Source organism: Bubalus bubalis, chromosome 2, assembly GCF_019923935.1.
Source record: "Bubalus bubalis isolate 160015118507 breed Murrah chromosome 2, NDDB_SH_1, whole genome shotgun sequence".
In the NCBI taxonomy this organism is placed as follows: Eukaryota; Metazoa; Chordata; class Mammalia; order Artiodactyla; family Bovidae; genus Bubalus; species Bubalus bubalis.
In genome coordinates this window covers 43,497,449-43,514,441 of record NC_059158.1, presented here as the reverse complement: position 1 = coordinate 43,514,441, position 16,993 = coordinate 43,497,449, and the positions used below count along the sequence as shown (strand labels likewise).

Here is a 16,993-nt window from a genome sequence, read left to right as displayed (position 1 = left end):
ATGCCCTTCTCCCTCCCACATCTGGTTCCAAGGCCTCCTGGAATGCTCCACCCACACTCTGGGCCCCTGTCCTGTGTTCCCCATCACAGCGGGTACTACACTGATGAAGCCATGTACTTGTCTGTCTCCCCAACTCATTCAAAGTAAACCACTTGAGGACAGGGAATGTAGCTACCTTGTTCAAGGCCACATCTCCTATCTGGCCAGGCTGAGAGAAGGTAGCAAGCCTATTCAGTGAGGGAGAAAAGCAGTGGAGAGGAAAGTGGCAGAGTTCCAAGCTATTTAACCTCCCCCAGCCTTGGTTTTAACACCTGTAGAATGGGGGCACTAGCATTACTGAACTGGTAGGGGGTTGAGGGCTCTGAGAGAACGTAAATGTTTAGTATTTTCTCATCAGCTCCCCCTTTTCCTTAGGGTTTTTCCCAAGGCTGGAGAGGAGCTGGGCTTCCCTGGGCTCTGGCCCTGAAGTAGGCAGCTGATGAAGTTCATGGTGTCCTGGGGCCATGCAGGGTGGGCTGCTGGCTGAGGGCAAGGGGCAGAGAGGTGCCTGTCTCCTGGGCCCTCCTATTCATTGGAGAGTTTTTCCCTTGAAAGCTGGAAGCAGAAAAGGCCCTCCTCCCACTCTGGGCCTGCCAGGCTTCCTGGCAGCAGAGCCTGTGGTCAGCAGGGCCTGGAGACCGGATCCTGCCAGATGACCAGATGTACTAGTAGCTGGGTGACTCTCCAGGAGAGTGGTCACTGTGCACTAGAGTGACCTGGTATCAGGCTTACCCAGGCCAATCCTGTTGATATGGTCGAGGTCAACCCCAGTTGAAACGGGCCAGGTCAGGTTCACGCCCCTAGTCGAGTCACAACTATTAATAGTACCTCCTTTTGCTCTTAAGTGCTCTGCTTGTCTCTTAATAGCTGAGCATACATATCCTATGATCCATGAATTCCTCTCTTAGGTGTGTACCCAACAGAAGTTTGCACATCTATTCACCAAGACATACAGTAGAACATTCACAATAGCACTACTTGTAATAGCCCCAAACCAGAAACTATCCAGATGTCCTTCAACAAGAGTGGATATCTAAACTGTGGTACATTCACATCATGTAACTTAGCAGCAGTGATAATGAACTTTCTGCAGCCATATGTGCAATAACATGAATGAATCTCAAATTGTTGACTAAAGGAAACCAGGAACACCTAACATGATTTCTTCCATACAGTACGCCTGGAAGGTGAAACCAAAGGATTCTAATATAAGTTGGGACTGTGACAAGAGGGAGCTGGAGATTTCTGTTTCTTTATCTGGGTGCTGGGGACACAAGGGTGCTCACTTTATGAAAATATATTGAGCTGAATAAAGAATTTGTGCATTTTCTGTATGTACAGTTTTCATCAGGAAAAGGTTTACTTTAAAAAGTATCCTGGTTTAAACAATAGTAATTCCTGTTCCTCCTCTGCCCACCTCCTCCCATCTATCTGCCTTGGAGGGCTGGACACAGACGTCATCATCACATCACATCTCATCCCCATGCCTTCTGGAAAATCTCCACAGACCCAGTCACTAAATGGAATGATCACACCTGTCTTCTCCTCTACTCTCCTAAGAGCTGCAGTTGACTCAGAAGCAAGAGGTAAAGTGAAAGTCGTTCAGTCGAGTCCAACTCTTTGTGACTCCATGGACTATACAGTCTATGGAATTCTCCAGGCCAGAACACTGGAGCGGGTAGCCTTTCCCTTCTCCAGGAATATATTGACTGCAGAGACGAACTAAGCCATGAATACCCAGAGGATACTAAGAGACACCCCAACCTACCAAAACCCCTGCATTCCCAAGCCACAACTGAGAGATCACCAGACCCTGCTACTCAGTAAGGAAAGGAAAGAACTAACATTTGTCAGGAAGAATTTCAACAGCCCAAGTGGAAATGGGCTTAACCTTCAGCCATCCTGAAAAATAAAGTTGACCCGAATTCCCCATTCTCTGGACATTTTTGTTGGGTTCACTGAAGTTCATTGGGTGCCGTTGTGAAAACTGTATAATCTAACTCGGATGGTAAGAAAATGCTTCCTGTGGGGAAGACTGGTTCTGCTATGACCAATTCCCTTGGGATGCCTACTTCAGGCCTTGACCAAAGAGGTGGATGCCCCAGGCCTAGAATTGCTCCCTCTCCCAGCCTGCTCCCCATTGCCCTCCACCTACTAAATCTCATCGAAGCCTGCCAAAGCCCATCTCCTCCACGCTTCTCTGGCACCTACCCCCTAACGCCTCAGCTCCCATCCTTCTTCCTGTTGCACCTATTAAGTGTCTCTTTAAGCACCTAACCCCCTAATTCAGGTTTCACGAATGCAGGGAACATTTTTTGTTCATTGTTTTACCCTAAAAGTTTGAACTAGTTCTTGGTACACAGTAGGCCTTCAATAAATATAGAATGAATGATTGAATGCTTTCTCCTCACAGCACCTCTGGGATTGTGTTCCTCTAGATGTCTCTGCCCAGGAAATTCGCTGGGGCAAGGACTATGACTTGTCTTATTCATCTTTATCCCTGTCACTCATCCTTCTACTTAATAACTACTTATTGAAAGAGGAAAGAAAGGAAGTCAATTTGGGGCATGTGCAATCCAGAAAGAATGGAGGTGGGGGTCAGTGGGTAGAGTTATTTGGATTTCAAGGGTGTGGGTAATCCCGGAGAGGAACAAACTACTATATTTGCCTACAAATTTATTTATGCCTGTCTCCTTTCAGAGGGTTTGAGGTGGCTTACAAAAACACAGACATAATACAAGGTAACAAGTCGGTGAAGTCAGGATGAGGAGGAAATAAGAGTAGGAAAAATAAGATCAAGTCAGCTCGTTTAGAAGTGGGCCAAAAAGTTGGCCAAGTTTTCCCACAGCCCTGTCGAGGCGGAAGGCTCTCTTCCTTTTCCCCACCTCCCTCCCTCTCAGGGGCCACCACTGGCCGCCCAGGCCAGGGAGAGCGGCCCTGAGGTTAGCGCGCCGAGGGGAGGGGCCTGGAAGGGCGGCTAGCCTGGGAGCTCGGGCCTAGAAGCCTGGGCTACCTTATGGGCCGGGGCAGACCCGCTCTGGGGGGGCTCTCCCAGGCCCAGGCGTGGGCGCCCGGGTGGCCGGCAGGGGCCTGTGACCCAGGCGGGTAGGGTAAGGGCTGAGGGCTCGCTCTTCCACTCAACGCTGCAGAAGTTCTCGAGCTGGCAACTCAAGGCCCTCCAGCCAAATGGACTCGCGGCCTACTAAGCGCTGGCTTGGCGGGCCGGGCACAAAGACGGAAGGAGCGGCGCGCCTTCCACCCCGCCCCACCCCCACCCCCGCGCCACACAAAGGGGCAGGCCGCCCCTCCCCCAGCCTCGCCCTCGCCTTCCCCCTCCACCCTCCTCTCGCTCAGGCCGCCCTTCGGTGACTTCCTCTCCCTTCCCGGGGAAGCCCGGGGACTTCTCAGGGACAGCCTTTCACCTGGGCGCGGGGCGGGGGGCGGGCGCGCGGAGGGAGGCCTCCCGGCCCACTCCCCGCCCGGGCCCGCGCCCGCGCCCTCCTCCCTAAGCCCGCTCCATTGGCCCCCAGCGCCTTCCCGCCCTGGCGTCCCCGCCCCCACCCGGCCGAGCACGTGCTGCCCCCGGCCCGGCCCTGCCCCCACCCCCACCGGAAACATTCCTGAGACATTCCTGAAACGAGGAGGTCCGGCCCCTCCGGTTCCCCACCCCGCCTCCACTCTGGGCGCAGAATTTTCCAGGCGTCCCCTCACCCTCCAGCGCCGGTTCGCCCCCTGAGTAGGGGGCCAAGCCGGGGCCTCCGCCGACCGGGGAGGAAGAAGGGGAGCACAGAGTAACATGAGTCACAGCCTTGTGTCACTGGGCCGCACTGCGAGTCCCTGCATCACGGGGAGATGGGGAAGGCCGCCTCGGGGACCAGGGGCGGGGAGGTGCGCCCGAGAAGGCCCCGGGCCCGGCCTGCGGGGCGCGCCCCTGACAGCGCCCTTTCTTCCCCCACCGCCCTCCCCGCCATCTTCCCGCTTGGGCTGCCTTCTCTTTCGCGCAGTAGGTCTTTGTGGCTCCAGGCGTGGCGAGGTACATCGTGCGCAGACTCATTCCTTGCCTTCAGAGTGCTTCCAGGCGACCACCGGGTCACGTTTTATTAAAATAAAAAAAGTCACAGCGGAAGGGGCCAGGGCACCCAGTGGGACCGTTGGTCTCCACAACACCATCCGGGTCACTTAAAAGGAATGAGCCCTCCCCTCAGGTTTACCTGAAGAGGAGCCAATCGTTTGCCTCGCGTGGAGGCCGCACCTTGATTATGGTTCACTCGGGCCCATTAAATCTAAACTCGGGATCTCACAAGTTTCACGTTCGAGTTTCACAAGACCTTACATTTCACCAGTCAGCCACACACGGCTGGCACCGAAATGCACACGCAGACACCTGTCCACCCAGGGGAAACTCTAAGGAGCCGCGTTATCTAGGCGGAGAGGACGGCGGGTAGGCCGCGGGACTCTCCAACCGGCGTCCGCGCAGACCCCCGCAGGCACCGGCACCCGCGCACATTCACGCGCCTGCGGGCGGCAGGCCTAACGCCCGGAAGGCCCCAGAGGCGTCTCTCCCGCGGGCCCACTCCACGCAGAGAGGACGCCCGCCCCCTGGGAAGGGCTTCCTGGTGACCCCTCTCAGCAGCTCCCCAAGTCTGCCGGCCGGGGACTGCAGGGAGGGGACCGCGGCCTCTGGGGCCCGGCCCGGCCCCCCTACGCGCCCGCCCCCAGACGCCCGTCTCCGCATGGCCCTCGGCGTCGTCAGCACCCACCCGCGCGGCGGCGGCGGCGGGCGGCCGCCCTTTTAAATCCCCAGGCTCATTTGCATGTCCCCGCCCCCCAGTGACACGGCTGGCGCGGGCGGGCCCGTCCCCCCTGCCCCTGGGTCGCTCTTTTTAAGCTCCCCTGAGCCGGGGCTGCGCTCCTCTAATTGGGACTCCGAGCCCGGGCTATTTCTGGCCCTGGCGCGGCTCCAAGAAGGCGTGAGTTCGCTGTCCCTCCGGTGGCTCCTTTTTTTTTTTTTTTTAAATATCTATCATTTAAATAAATTATTTATTTATTGAGGCCGCGCACGGGCCGTGCCTAGCTTCCTGCCCCTCGCCATCCTTCGGGGGAGGTGGAATATTTTTGTGCCCCCCCCCCTCCCCGGCCTGGATGTGACATATAAATACCCCGCGGGGGCCAGGGCGGCGAGCACGCGGCGGCGGCGGCCTCTGAGCGCTTCTGCTCTCTCTCCCGGTTTCAGATCCGCATTTGCTACCAGCGGCGGCGGCGGCGGCGGCGGCGGAGCCAGGCCGGTCCTCAGCGCCCAACACCGTCGCTCCCGGCAGCTCGGAGAGCGCACCGCAGGCCGGCAGCCGAGCTCGCGGTGAGTCCGTCCTGGGGCCGGCGGCGTAGGGGGGCGCCCGCGCCGCGGCCGCACGCCGCCCCCTCCTGCAAGCCGCCCCGGGGCTGCAGCGCGCGCCTCCGGCTTTATTCCCAGGCCGGGGCTGCGCGAGCCGCCGGCGGGGGAGGGCCGCGCGGCGCGGGGGGCGGGCGGCGGGGCCCGCGGCGCGGGGAGGGCGCCCGCACCCCTGCCCCCGCGCCGCGGGCGCCGTGCGGGGGGCGGGGACCCGGGAGAAGCGCACGGTGGGGGAGGGGGCGCGCGGCTGCGGCGAGCGCGAGTCGTGCACCCGGCGGCTCTCGGTGCACCTCGCGCGGCCGCCGCTCCCGCCCGAGCCCGAGCCCGAGCCCGGGCCTGTGCCGTGGGGGCGGGGAGAGGGGCAGGCTGGGGCGCGGCGGGAGAGCCCGGGGCCGGGCGGCCCCGCAGCCTGGGGAAGTTCTCTAAGTGGGGGGTGGGATGGGCGGGAACCCCGCAATTCGGCCTGAACTCCAGGCTTGGCCTTTTATCCCGGCGCTCGCTCCGCAGCCGAGGCCGACTCCCTGGCCTGGGTTTGGGGCTTCACCCCGACCCCACCTCTGGCCTGGCCTGCGTCTCTTCAGCCCCCGGGGCCCGGCCTGCCCTCCGCCCCCACAAACTGGTTTCTCTGCTTTGCTGGGCTCTGTTGGAACTAGTCCCTTTGACTCCCCGTTTCATTTTTTTTTAAACTGGGGCTTTTATTTTGCGGGGAGGGCGCGGAGGGAGGCGGCTTTCTTCCTCTCCCCCGCGCGCGCCAGGTTTCCTGCCCCAAGGCGGGCTTGGGTGCCCCCTCTGGCAGGAAGTGGGGCCGGGTGCACCCTCGTGGCGGTGCATGCGGTCGGAGGGCACCGGTTTCCCGCGCCTGCACCCGCGGCCTGCGCCCCTCCCCCCGCGCACTCCGGCCCCTCGTCCCTCCGGCCGACCTGCAACGGCCGGGCGCAGACACTTGCAGAGTCACCCAGGGCGCGGGTCTGGAGTAGGGGCGACAGGGGCTTTACCAGCCGCCAGGCGTGTAAGGAAACTGGCGGGCGAGAAGGGTCGCAGGAACCCACTCCAACTTGCTCTGTGACCTTGGGCACCTCATCAGCCCTTCCTATAGGCCACTTTTTGGGAGGAGACGAGGCAGCCCCATGGTGATTTCCTAGAGTCATGGCCTCGGGTTGCCTTAGCGTTTGTGGAGCCCACATTGTATGGAGGGGACAAGTCTGAGGCCCGAAAGGGTTTATTACCGACGATAGGATTGAAGTTGGGCCTCAAACGTGGCTTCTCCAAGCCAGGCCTCCCTGATGTTCAGAAACAGGTGGAAGAGACAAGCATTTGTTGGTCTCACCAGAGAGGGCCTCAGGCCTTAATTCAGTTCATGGAGGCCTGGAGTGGGGGTGAGCGGGTTAAAGGGTCCCCAGCAGCAAGAAGTGGGGAAAAATACCAGACGCACTCAACAGGGTCCCCAGGCAGGCTGGGCTGGGCCTTCTGGGATTAGGGGCTGGCTTCGCCCAACTAGAACCCCCTCTTGGAGGGGGCCTCCAGCAAACCTCATGTGAGGTCAGCGCTCATTTAGCTGATTAATTTTGATGTTTAGTTTTGAAGGGGGATCTGTGGTGTAATGTAAGATTCTAATCACTGCCTGTAATTACAGAGCAGGCCAAGCCACTAATGATGGAGCAGGATAAATCACCAACCACCTTGTTTAAAAGGGTCTTCAAGTCTGAAATATTATGAAATGGAATAATTACCAGACGAAGTCTCGCCGTCTGGAGCATTTCAATACTTGAGGATCAGGGGCCTCAGGCCCCTCTTAACAATCACAAGTTTGCAAAACAACAGGCTTTCCTCTCTTTGGGTTAAAATTGGAAATAGTCTGAATCTGAAAAGGGAGAGTCGTTTTCAAATGTTCTAGTTCTCATTTTGATTGGAATGAACCTTTCAGTTGTTTAAGTATTTTTAATTTTTACCTGGTTTGATTCTTGCTGCAGTCTGCAGACGTAGGCAAGACAGGTGGAGCATCATTACTCCCCTTTTATAGGTTGAGGGGCTTTTCTGGAAGTGGAGACACTTGGGCCCACCCTTTGCCAAGGGCCGCCTCCCAGGACAAATCTCTGTCTGTAACTTGGGGATAAGAACTGGGAGGATAGGAGTGGGGGCTCTTTCTCAGCCTCAGGAAGAGACTCCCAAATACAGGTGCAGGTGCCCCTTGCAGAGGGTGGTTTTACATGAATTCTGTATTTGTAGGACTGATTAAGTCCAAACAGTCCTCTTAAGAAGAGGGAATATGCCAGAAAAGGACCAGGGCGCTTTGAGGATCAGCCCTCCTAGGGCTTCAGGGGGTCAGCTAGTGTCTTCTTCCTCTCAGTTGGAGAAGTCCCTGCCCCTCATGAGAGGAGGCATCAAAGAGAAGGATCCCGTCTGACTCCAGGTGGGTGGGAGTGGGCTGGGGTAAAAGGAGACTCCCCTTTCAGCTTTGGGTGATTTCTTTTCCTCCCCACACCTCACCCAGTGTGGTTTTAGCCCCCATTTCCCAAATTGTTCGATCTTTGACCCTCCAAGGTTTAACCCAGGGAGAGGGAAGCAGAGAGAACCGGTGGGGCCCTGGGCAGTGCTATGGACAAGGTGGCCCAGGGACTGATGGCATGGCTGCCAGGTAGATGTGCAGGGCTCATTCCCTGCTTACCTCTTCTCCCTTGTTCCCCGCGAGCTACCCAGGCTTGGCTTGCTTTTAAAAGAGAAGGGGCGGCACAGTGGAGGAGAGGGCCCTGGCAGTCTGAGGACCATCTCGCCCACACCTCAGCCAGGGCAGCCTCACCCACGGCCAGGTCTGGGCTGGCTGCACTCTTGAGTGGGGGTGGCAGGGCAACAAAGAGCCCTTCTGAGCAGGAGATAAGGCCCTGATTAGGGCCAACGGCCCAGCCCCGCCCTGCAGCCTGCATGCCGGGCTGGGTGTGGAGTCCTGGGGGTCCCTGGGAGCAGGCAGTTTCCCTTTGGGCGTTTCTCGGGCGGGAGTGGTGAGGGTTTGGAGGTGGCTAACACTTTTCCTGCCTCCCCGCAGCCCAGCCGTGGCTCCTCGCCTGCTCTGCTGACGAGGGAAGATGAGCGAGTCGAGCTCGAAGTCCAGCCAGCCCCTGGCCTCCAAGCAGGAGAAGGACGGCGCTGAGAAGCGCGGGCGGGGCCGGCCTCGCAAGCAGCCTCCGGTGAGCCCTGGGGCCGCGCTGGCGGGAGGCAGCTGGCTGTCCAGACCTTTGCCTCGGTTTACCTCTTGGGGCTAGGGATCGTGGCAGGTGAAAACAGGACTGGCAGGGTGCGGCATCATTCCTACACATGTGTGCGCTCCCCACACACGCGTCCCTGGTGCCCGAGAGGAGTGTGGTCCAAGGGAGCGCTGAACCTGAGTTCAAGCCAGGAGTGAGCCTGTAGTCATGAAGGCCAGAGCGTACACTGGTAAACCACTCACCCTTTATTTCCAGTCCATTGTGGACCAGTGTATTGAAGTATGGTGACTCAGTGGTAAAGAATCTGCCTGCCAAGCAGGAGACGCGGGATTGATCCCTGGGTCAGGAAGATCCCCTGGAGGAGGAAATGGCAACCCACTCAAGTATTCTTGCCCAGGAAATCCCATGGACAGAGGAGCCTGGTGGGCTACCGTCCGTGGAGTCGTAAAAGCATTGGATGTGACTTGGCGACTAAACAACAAAGATGAATTGTAGAAACGTGAACATTCACATATGTAAGCCCAGCAGTACGCGTGGCGGCACTCTGGTGACTTACTTAATACTTACTGTCCGTTTCTGTAGTTCTCCATCCCAGGGCAGGGGCCAGCACCTGTTCGTGGGCTTCCTTGAGTGACCCTGCATTGGGCTTTGCCTGGTTCTGTAAAAGCCCAGGAAGTTTAAAACATTGGGGAGTTGGTGGCAGAGTGACTCAGAGCCCTGGTTGCGGGCACCCGAGGGAGCTTGGCCAGTCAGGCTGTGTGCGCCACCTGTTACCTGGTGGAGACCTTGGTTTCTCTCTTGAGAGGCAGCTGTCCCCACATGAGGGCGCAGCTGTGGGTGAAGCCCCGTTCCTTCCCTTTCCTGGGGGAGAGAAGGGGAAAGGAACCGAAGCTGATCCTCATCCACCAGGCCCCAGGCACGCCTCCCCACCCCCATTGGGGATTTCGGTACTCGCTCTTGAGGCGCCGAGGAGTCTCACGGGCGGTGGAATTCATCTGCCTCTTTCAGAGCCCTGTTCACGTGTGGAGAAGTCACCCCCTTAGTCCAATTCCTTTGGCTTCCCCCTGCCAGCTGTGGGCATGTCGGTGAGGGGTGTCAGAAGGGCTGTGGGGTTACTGGGCGATGAATGGGCAGCCGCCCTGGGAAACCACTGCTGATGTGCCTTTACTGCCCGCCTTCTGTGCATTATGTAGCAGTTTTTTATTCTGTCTCCGGCTTATTAAAGTTTCAGTGGCCCAAATGGCAGGGGTCTCTGGGGTTCCAAGATGTGGACATGAGTCCTCCCTAGAAGGTAACTGGAGGGAGTCTGGTTTGCAGGTAGAGCCGGAGGCTCCCTCTAGGGGAAGGGGGCATCCTTTCCCCTCTTCTGCATGCCTGCCTTCTGGCGGAGGTGTGGGTGGGGTGGGCAGTGATCACAGCCCAGTGCTTGGAGACTTGTCCTGTCTTCATTCAGCATCTGGCCCAAGATCTGAGAGCTGGTCAGAGGCCGAGCTGGGGTATGGACAGCTGTCTCGTGTCTTTCTGCCTCCACGACACCCTTCCCAGAGGCCTTCTGGTGTCTTGTCATTTTGCCGTTGCAGAGAATCTAAGGGAGAGGCTTTGCAAAAGAATGTCAGATGGAGAACCTGGATCCCAAGGGTTACCTGCCATGGTTCCTGTGGATTCTGGAGCGGGGCTGCGCAGACCACTGCTGGGCTGGGGCAGAGGGCTCTGTCCTGAAAGGGGGCAGGGCAGGTGGCTTCTGTGTCTCTGACTGTCTCATCTGTCTTTGCAGAAGGAGCCCAGTGAAGTGCCAACACCTAAGAGACCTCGGGGCCGACCGAAGGGGAGCAAAAACAAGGGTGCCGCCAAGACCCGGGTGAGGCTTGCCGGGGGCCCTCTGCCCTGACAGCAGCCATGGGAGGCCTGGTCTGTCCTCATTTTCTGCACCTGCTTCTGGCATATGGGTGGTGATGGGCCTGTGCCCATGGAGGTGAGGGGGGCGGTGACTGAGGTCTCACTTCTGGGCCTTGGCCTGCCCAGGACAGTGGGGAAGTCAGGTGTCCAGCAGGTTTCCTGGTCTGGAGAGGCAAGCTGGGAGGGAGGAGCCAAGGGGGCAGCTCCGTCCGGGGCTGAGACTGTCACCTTCTCTGCGGGAGGTCCCCTGGCTCCTGCAGGAATGAGGGGGAAGGCCAGATTCATAGTGGCATCAGCCTTTCAGAGAAGTTGTTTTGTTTTTTATTTTATTTTTTCTAAAACACGACTCATATCCTCTTGAGTCATGGGTGGAGGAGGGAGTTGGGGGGCGTGTGTGTATGTTGGGGTGGGGGGGGCGGTGTGGCTGGCCAGTCATCACCAGCTGGACTCGGGTGGGCCCTCTCTGCTGTCCCTCACCATCTGGGGCACTGGTCATTGGGTGGGCACTGTCAGGGACATTTTTGACTTAGTGGATCTTTTCTCTGACCATCTAGAAAACCACCACAACTCCAGGGAGAAAACCAAGGGGCAGACCCAAAAAACTGGTAGGTGACTGGGGCAGAGGCAGCTTGGTTCTTCTGGGGAGACTGTTAAAGAGTGAGTGATGCTCCTTCCTGTGTGCCCATAGAGGGAGACGGCTCTCCCTGACCTGCAGGGCCAGCAATGGTGGGGCTTCACATTTTCACCCAGGCCTAGGGAGGGGAAAGGGTTTGTCCAGGGCGCCCGGACTCCTGGCACTCAGCCCAGGGCTTCTGAAGAGCTGTGTCCATGAGAAGTGCAGGGTCCCAGGTACAAACCAGGCCAGACTCCCTGCCCTGCCTTACTGGGGGTGTTCTTATCTTTTCCTTCCCCTGCTTATGGTTCAGAGTCAGAACTTCTAGGGTGGACCTTGAGGTCCTATGGTAGCATCTCCCCCCCGCCCCCCCATTGTAGTAATGAAGAAGAAGAAGGGAGGTTTAAGCAGCAGCAGTAGAGGATCTCAACTCTGGGAGGGGGGTGGGACATAGCCTGTTGGGTGGGAGCTGAGGGGCGATGCCCCGTGGACGCTGCTCCTCACATGGGGGCCCCCTCCCCTTCTGGGCCCCCAGACAGCTGGGAGCGGTAGCTGGCGGGCTGAGCCCAGAGATCTTCCGGGGCACCGCTGCAGCTGGGGCCCCTGCAACCTGTCCTCCCTGCGGCTCGTTCCTCGAGCTGTGTGAGCTGAGCCACCACCGGCTGAGGGGGGCTTGGGGTGCTGGCAGGGCCCCAAGAGTGAGTAACAGGAAACGGGTTGTTTTGGAGTTTGTGCCTGGCACGGGGGCCCTGTGTGGTGTCCCGACATTCCCGCCCAGTGAGTGAGCCCCGGCCGGCGCACACTTCCCCTTGCTCCCCGCCCTGGCCTGGGGTCAGCCCGCGGCCGTGGCCCCTCCACCGCCCAGCAGCTGCCCCTGCGGGCCGCTGAGGCCACCTGGTACCCTTCGTGGAGGGGGCTCACAGCCTCCAGCCACCCCTGCCCTCCCCTTCTCCTTTCCCTGGCTGCCATCTCCCACCCCAGGACCAGTCACTTCCTCGCCAGCTTGAGCCTAGGGGTGCCCTGTGCTCTGCCAGGAGCCCCCTGCCCCTGGGGGCTGAGGGGCCTGGCTGTGTGTGAGAGCAGCGTGTGTGTGGTTTTTTTTTTTCCCTCCCTTTAAATTCTTCCTTTTTATGAATGAAACTGGGCCGTGGAGGTTGCTGAGTCACCCACACACTCAGCCCTGACTCATCCCCCTTCTGGAGAGGCCGGGTGTTCGGAGGAGGGGTGGTGAGCTTGGCCTCTGGGGGCGGCAGCATAGGAGGGGGCGGGCCTGGCATTCTCTTGATGGCCCTGCCTACCCCACAGGAGAAGGAGGAAGAGGAGGGCATCTCGCAGGAGTCCTCAGAGGAAGAGCAGTGACCGCCGCCCGCTCCCTCCCGAGGAGCAGTTTCCTTCTGGGACTGGACAGCTCCGCTCTGCTCCCGCCGCCCCCCCCAGGCCCTCCCCGCCCCCCACCTGTGCCCTCCCCACCACACTACACCGCACACCAGCCGCCACAGGGTCCCTGGGCCCGAGTGGGGAGCCGCTCCCTTTGATTTCAGGTCCCAGTGACCCCTCACCCACCCGCCACACCCGCCGTCCCGGACAAAGCTGACTTCCACTTAGCCGCTCCCACGCTGCCACACCCCTGCTCCCTGCGTGGTGGGGGCCTTGCTGGCTGGGCTCTCGGTTTGGGGATCCCCTCTGCCTCTCCCCTCTGGCTTCCCGTTAAGGGGCCTGGGAGGGCTCCCCTGGCCTTAAAAGGGGCCCAAGCCCCATCTCATGCTCTCATTTGGACACGCCCCACGCCACTGTACTAGCCGCAGCAGGTGCGGCCACTGGAGAGGGGCGACTGCCCCGAGATGCCCCCCACCACCCCCAACCGACCTGTGTCTCACCGTGGGGTGGCTCACACCCCCTCTCCTTCCCGCCTTGCCTTGTCCCCACACTAGGTGGGGGCCACCCTCTTGGGGGCTCAGGAAGGAAGGTAGGAATGTAAGTCCCCTCCCAGCTCTAGGCAGGCTCCAGCCCACCTTGCCCTCACCCTGGAATCCCATTGCAATGATGGAAAGCATCCCCTTGATCCAGGTGAGGCCCGAGGCCTGGGCTCCCTGCAGCAGCCACTTGCGTGAGCTGGAGCCACTCCCCGCCCCTGTCTGCTTCTGCTCCAGGCCTCAGTTTCCCCTCGTCCCTTCCCTCGGGGCACTAATAACCAGGAGCTAGTCTCGCCCACTCCCACCCTTCTGCTCCTCCCCAACCCCCAAGGTTCTGGTTCCATCTTTCCTCTGTTCACAAACTACCTCTGGACAGTCGTGTTGTTTTTTGTTATATGTTTTGTTCTTAGACATCCGTCGCTGCTGCTGCTACCAGCGCCAAATGTCCATCCTCATCGCCTCCTGTTCTGCCCACGTCCCCCTCCTCCAAGAAGCCCTTAGGGGAAGGGGCCTGGAGCAAAGCAGGCTGGGTACCAACTCCCCCAGTCCCAGGGAAGGTGGGGTCCTGCCCCTAGGATGCTGCAGCAGAGTGAGGGTGGGGAGGGGGGGCCCGTGTTGACTGTCAGGTGTAGGGGCCACCTTCTCCACCTGTTCTGTCAGGGAGGAGGTAGCCATTATTTGTCCCAGCCTGGGGCTCCCCTCTGGTTTCCTATTTGCAGTTACTTGAATAAAAAAATATCCTTTTCTGGACTGTCTTTTCTGTGGTGGGTGCCTAGAACAGAGAAGTTTAGAAACCAAGGATCTCTAGTGAGTGAGTGAAAAAGAGAAAGCACTGGAGTTGACTACAGGGAAGGTAATGTAAGCCGGTCTTGAAGAAATCAACTACACCCCTAGCCACAAAACATTTTATTTACAAAATATATATACTCAATATACATTAGGCCTTGTCACCATGGGAACAGCTCCAAAGCTAAGTCTGGGAGGGCTAGAGAAGGGTGCCCATGGATGGGCAAAGCCCCACCTGGTAATCCCGGCCACCCTTTCACCCCAGGAAGAAACATTCTCATTAGTTCCTGGGAGTGGCTGGTAGGTAGGTTCATCCCACAAAGGACTGAAAGCCTAGGAGGGAGTGAGGAGGTGGGTCCAGTGGAGGCTGGCGGCTCTGCCGGGCTTAGGGGAAGGATGCTGGGGGAGCAGCAGGCTGCAGGGCCCTGGCCGACCCCGTGGTTCGGGGAGGGGCGGGGTCAGGGGCTCAGGTCACGTCTTGACATCCAGCAAGGGCATCCGCTTGTGCTGGTAGCCACTCTGCCAGCCGTGGACCACCTGTAGCAGGGGAGAGCGGGCCACAGCACAGCTTGCAGGGAGGCACCTGACTGGCCCCGGCCCAAATGGGGAAGGCTGAGGGCAGAAGCAGGTTCTGGCTTCAGGGCTGTGAGGAGAGTAGGCCCACCCCTGCTGGTTCTCTGTCCCCCCAAGTGCTCACCTTGGGGTCCCCCACATCTGAGAGCAGCTCCTGCTCAGCCTCGTGCAGCTCCTCGGCAGGGTCGTAGCTGTACATGGGGAGCAGGTGATGGCGAAGCCGGTCCACCCTGGGGGGCACGGGGGTGCTCAGCCACGGCACCCCACACCTCCCTGCAGACACCTGACTCCGCTGTTTCCCCCAGCGGGGCACCTCCAGTGGGTGCCTTTCAGGGTCCTAGAGCTCTAAGGACATGTGTCTGGATAGGAAAAAACCTAACAGGGGCATGCAGGGAATTTCAGGTTGGTCTTCTGAATGGCTGAAGGGCATCTTACGTGTATGCTGGGGTCTCAGATCCTATGGGAAGAACTTTTAAGCAGAATGCGGGGGGGAGCACTCAGGACAGGGACACTCACCGTTTTCTCTTCTGGATGTACATCACCTGTAACAGGGAAACAGCACTGTGGAGGCGGCTGAGCCCAGGATGGTCCATGGGGGACAGGGACCCACCTCCACACCCTCCTCTCCCGAGACAGCAGGACTGAGATGGTGTGTAAGGCGGGTCCGGGCCCACTCGGCCTGCCTTAGCAAGAGTGGGGGTGTGTGCGTGTGGAGGCTTCTTACCACAGCCACCACCACCCCGACCAGGGTGATGAGGAAGAAGGGTCCCAACACATAGCCCACCATGGAGTCGCTGTCGGCCTGCGGGGCATTGGGCACTGTGGTGTTACTCATGACATCGGCAGCCGGAGGGCCCTGTAGTCAGCATGGGCAGTACCGCCTCGGGAGGGTGCCTCCCCCGGGCTCCCTGAAGAGGGGGAAAGTGAAAGTGAAGGTGAAAGTCGCTCAGTCATGTCCGACTCTTTGGGAGCCCATGGACTGTATACAGTCCATGGAATTCTCCAGGCCAGAATACTGGAGTGGGGAGCCTTTCCCTTCTCCAGGGGGTCTTCCCAACCCAGGGACTGAACCCAGGTCTCCCGCATTGTAGGCGGATTCTTTACCAACTGAGCTATGAGGGAAATCTGAAGAGGAAGGAGGAGGTTGTCAATTCCACCCAGGGTGACAGCCAGGCTCTGGATCCCTCCCCAAGATAGTAATAATGCATGAAAACTTAAGGTCAGGTCCTGGAAAGGGGAGGGAGGGGGTCTTCCAGGTCAGTGTGCTGGGCTGAACCCTCCAGTGACTCTCAGCAAATCCTGGGGTTTACCCAGGGGCACCAAGGGGGGGCCAGACCCAGGGCCTGAGTGCTGCCCAGGGTGGGGCTTTCACCCAGGTGCTGGTGCTGGTCAAACATTTGCAGATACTAGTTACTGAGGGAAGGTTAGGTGGAGGTTCCCAGCTCCCGCCCCCTCTTACTGGAGCACTGGGCTACCAGAAGCTATCCAGTGAAGCAAAATGGAGAGATTAGGTTAAAATACGGGGTCCTCACTGAAGCCAAGGGGTGAGGCAGGAGCATCTGGAGGACCCCCCTCGATCCTGGTCCAGTGCGCACACCTCAGGCTATAGGTCCCAGGCCTTCGTTGTCCCTGGTGTCACTCCAGACATAGAACCTGGGCACCGTCTCCCCCATTGGTCTTGTGCTAGAGTGGACACCAGTGGGCAGGGCTGGGCTGCATCTGCGAGGTGATGTCACCTCCCCCTGGTCTTCACTCGGGGCTCCGCCCGGGTCCCTCCCCTCCTGGCCTGGCATGACAGGCGGAAGTGGAGAGGGTCAGCTCCCATGACAGATGCAAGGAGACTCTTCACGGGTGGCTGCACGCAGACGCTCCGAGGTCCGTGACCCCGGTTCGCCTGGGTTTCCATCTAGAGGTTAAGGGCTGAGCCGCCTGTCTCGGTGCCTATGGGGGCTCCGGACTCGCCCAGTCGCACGCCTGTCCCGTGGTCGAGGGGACATTCCGAGGTAGGGAGGGTGACAGGCCGTCCCTAAGATGCGGACCAGCAAGGGAGAGCGAGGGGTAGTTCCCACGGCGCTGGGAGGCTCGGGCCAGGGGAGGAGAACGTGAGGGGGGCGCAGAGCGACCCGAGTATCCTGAAATCCCGACACCCCAGGCGTGGACCTGTACCGGCGCTCTGCAGCCCATGCAACCCGGCCATGCCTTACCTCCCGCCGCTGCAGCCCGGAAAGGAACGCCCTCGGTTGGCTCCCGGGCCCCGGAAGAGCCAGCAGGCGCGTGATCAAAGGACCCGGGGAAACGGGCGGGGCCGCGGTATCGGGGTGCAGCCAATCCGATGGCCGCAGGCAGCCGGCCCGGAGACTGCCGGAGCCGCCAATCCGGAGGCGGATACAGCCGGGGCTGCAGCGCCCACGCCGCGGCGGCAGGGGGCAGCCCCGGGCCGCGCGGCGGCGCGGGGCGGGGCGCGCGGTTTCCCGGCGTCCCGCGGGGCGTCCCCGGGGCGGCAGTTCTCCGGAGCTCGCGTGTGGGGTCGGGGCCTGGCGCGCGCCCCTCGCCCTGCTGGTCGGAGCCGGGCCTCGCTCTAACG

General features: G+C 59.7%; 2 protein-coding genes across 5 annotated transcripts; one reads left to right on the top strand and one right to left on the bottom strand.

Annotated features, from left to right (window-relative positions):
* The first annotated feature begins 4,849 nt into the window (after nucleotides 1-4,849).
* Nucleotides 4,850-13,800, top strand: HMGA1 (high mobility group AT-hook 1). 2 transcript variants are annotated; one of them, XM_025271477.3, is made up of 6 exons: nucleotides 4,850-5,009; nucleotides 5,273-5,395; nucleotides 8,469-8,610; nucleotides 10,403-10,486; nucleotides 11,079-11,129; nucleotides 12,443-13,800. In XM_025271477.3, exons 3-6 carry the CDS (start codon nucleotides 8,509-8,511, stop codon nucleotides 12,494-12,496), a joined length of 291 nt encoding a protein of 96 aa, XP_025127262.1. In that variant the 5' UTR covers nucleotides 4,850-5,009; nucleotides 5,273-5,395; nucleotides 8,469-8,508; the 3' UTR covers nucleotides 12,497-13,800. The 2 variants fall into 2 exon arrangements, with proteins under 2 accessions (XP_025127262.1, XP_044787116.2); XM_044931181.2 differs by lacking the exons at nucleotides 4,850-5,009; nucleotides 5,273-5,395; nucleotides 10,403-10,486; nucleotides 11,079-11,129; nucleotides 12,443-13,800 and adding exons at nucleotides 5,654-6,437; nucleotides 7,776-7,838 and having other exon boundaries at nucleotides 8,469-8,519.
* A 141-nt stretch (nucleotides 13,801-13,941) lies between these two features.
* On the bottom strand, nucleotides 13,942-16,752 carry SMIM29 (small integral membrane protein 29). Of its 3 annotated transcripts, none has more exons than XM_025271471.3 (5): nucleotides 16,614-16,752; nucleotides 15,194-15,317; nucleotides 14,926-14,951; nucleotides 14,534-14,639; nucleotides 13,942-14,373 (listed from the first exon to the last, which is right to left on the bottom strand). In XM_025271471.3, exons 2-5 carry the CDS (start codon nucleotides 15,242-15,244, stop codon nucleotides 14,308-14,310), a joined length of 249 nt encoding a protein of 82 aa, XP_025127256.1. In that variant the 5' UTR covers nucleotides 15,245-15,317; nucleotides 16,614-16,752; the 3' UTR covers nucleotides 13,942-14,307. The 3 variants fall into 3 exon arrangements, with proteins under 3 accessions (XP_025127256.1, XP_006050404.1, XP_044787126.1); XM_006050342.4 differs by having other exon boundaries at nucleotides 15,134-15,317; nucleotides 16,614-16,749; XM_044931191.2 differs by lacking the exon at nucleotides 16,614-16,752 and adding an exon at nucleotides 16,007-16,509 and having other exon boundaries at nucleotides 15,134-15,317.
* Nucleotides 16,753-16,993: the final 241 nt, after the last annotated feature.

Excerpts from the sequence above, each read along its gene's own strand:
- HMGA1 (XM_044931181.2), top strand. The coding sequence starts at position 5,867 with ATGGGCGGGAACCCCGCAATTCGGCCTGAACTCCAGGCTTGGCCTTTT. Across the intron at positions 6,438-7,775 it reads CTTTACCAGCCGCCAGGCGT|TTGGAGAAGTCCCTGCCCCT; the intron begins GTAAGGAAACTG and ends TCTTCCTCTCAG. Across the intron at positions 7,839-8,468 it reads AGGATCCCGTCTGACTCCAG|CCCAGCCGTGGCTCCTCGCC; the intron begins GTGGGTGGGAGT and ends GCCTCCCCGCAG.
- SMIM29 (XM_006050342.4), bottom strand. The coding sequence starts at position 15,244 with ATGAGTAACACCACAGTGCCCAATGCCCCGCAGGCCGACAGCGACTCC. Across the intron at positions 14,640-14,925 it reads TACATCCAGAAGAGAAAACG|GGTGGACCGGCTTCGCCATC; the intron begins GTGAGTGTCCCT and ends CGTGCCCCCCAG. Across the intron at positions 14,374-14,533 it reads CAGATGTGGGGGACCCCAAG|GTGGTCCACGGCTGGCAGAG; the intron begins GTGAGCACTTGG and ends CCCCTGCTACAG.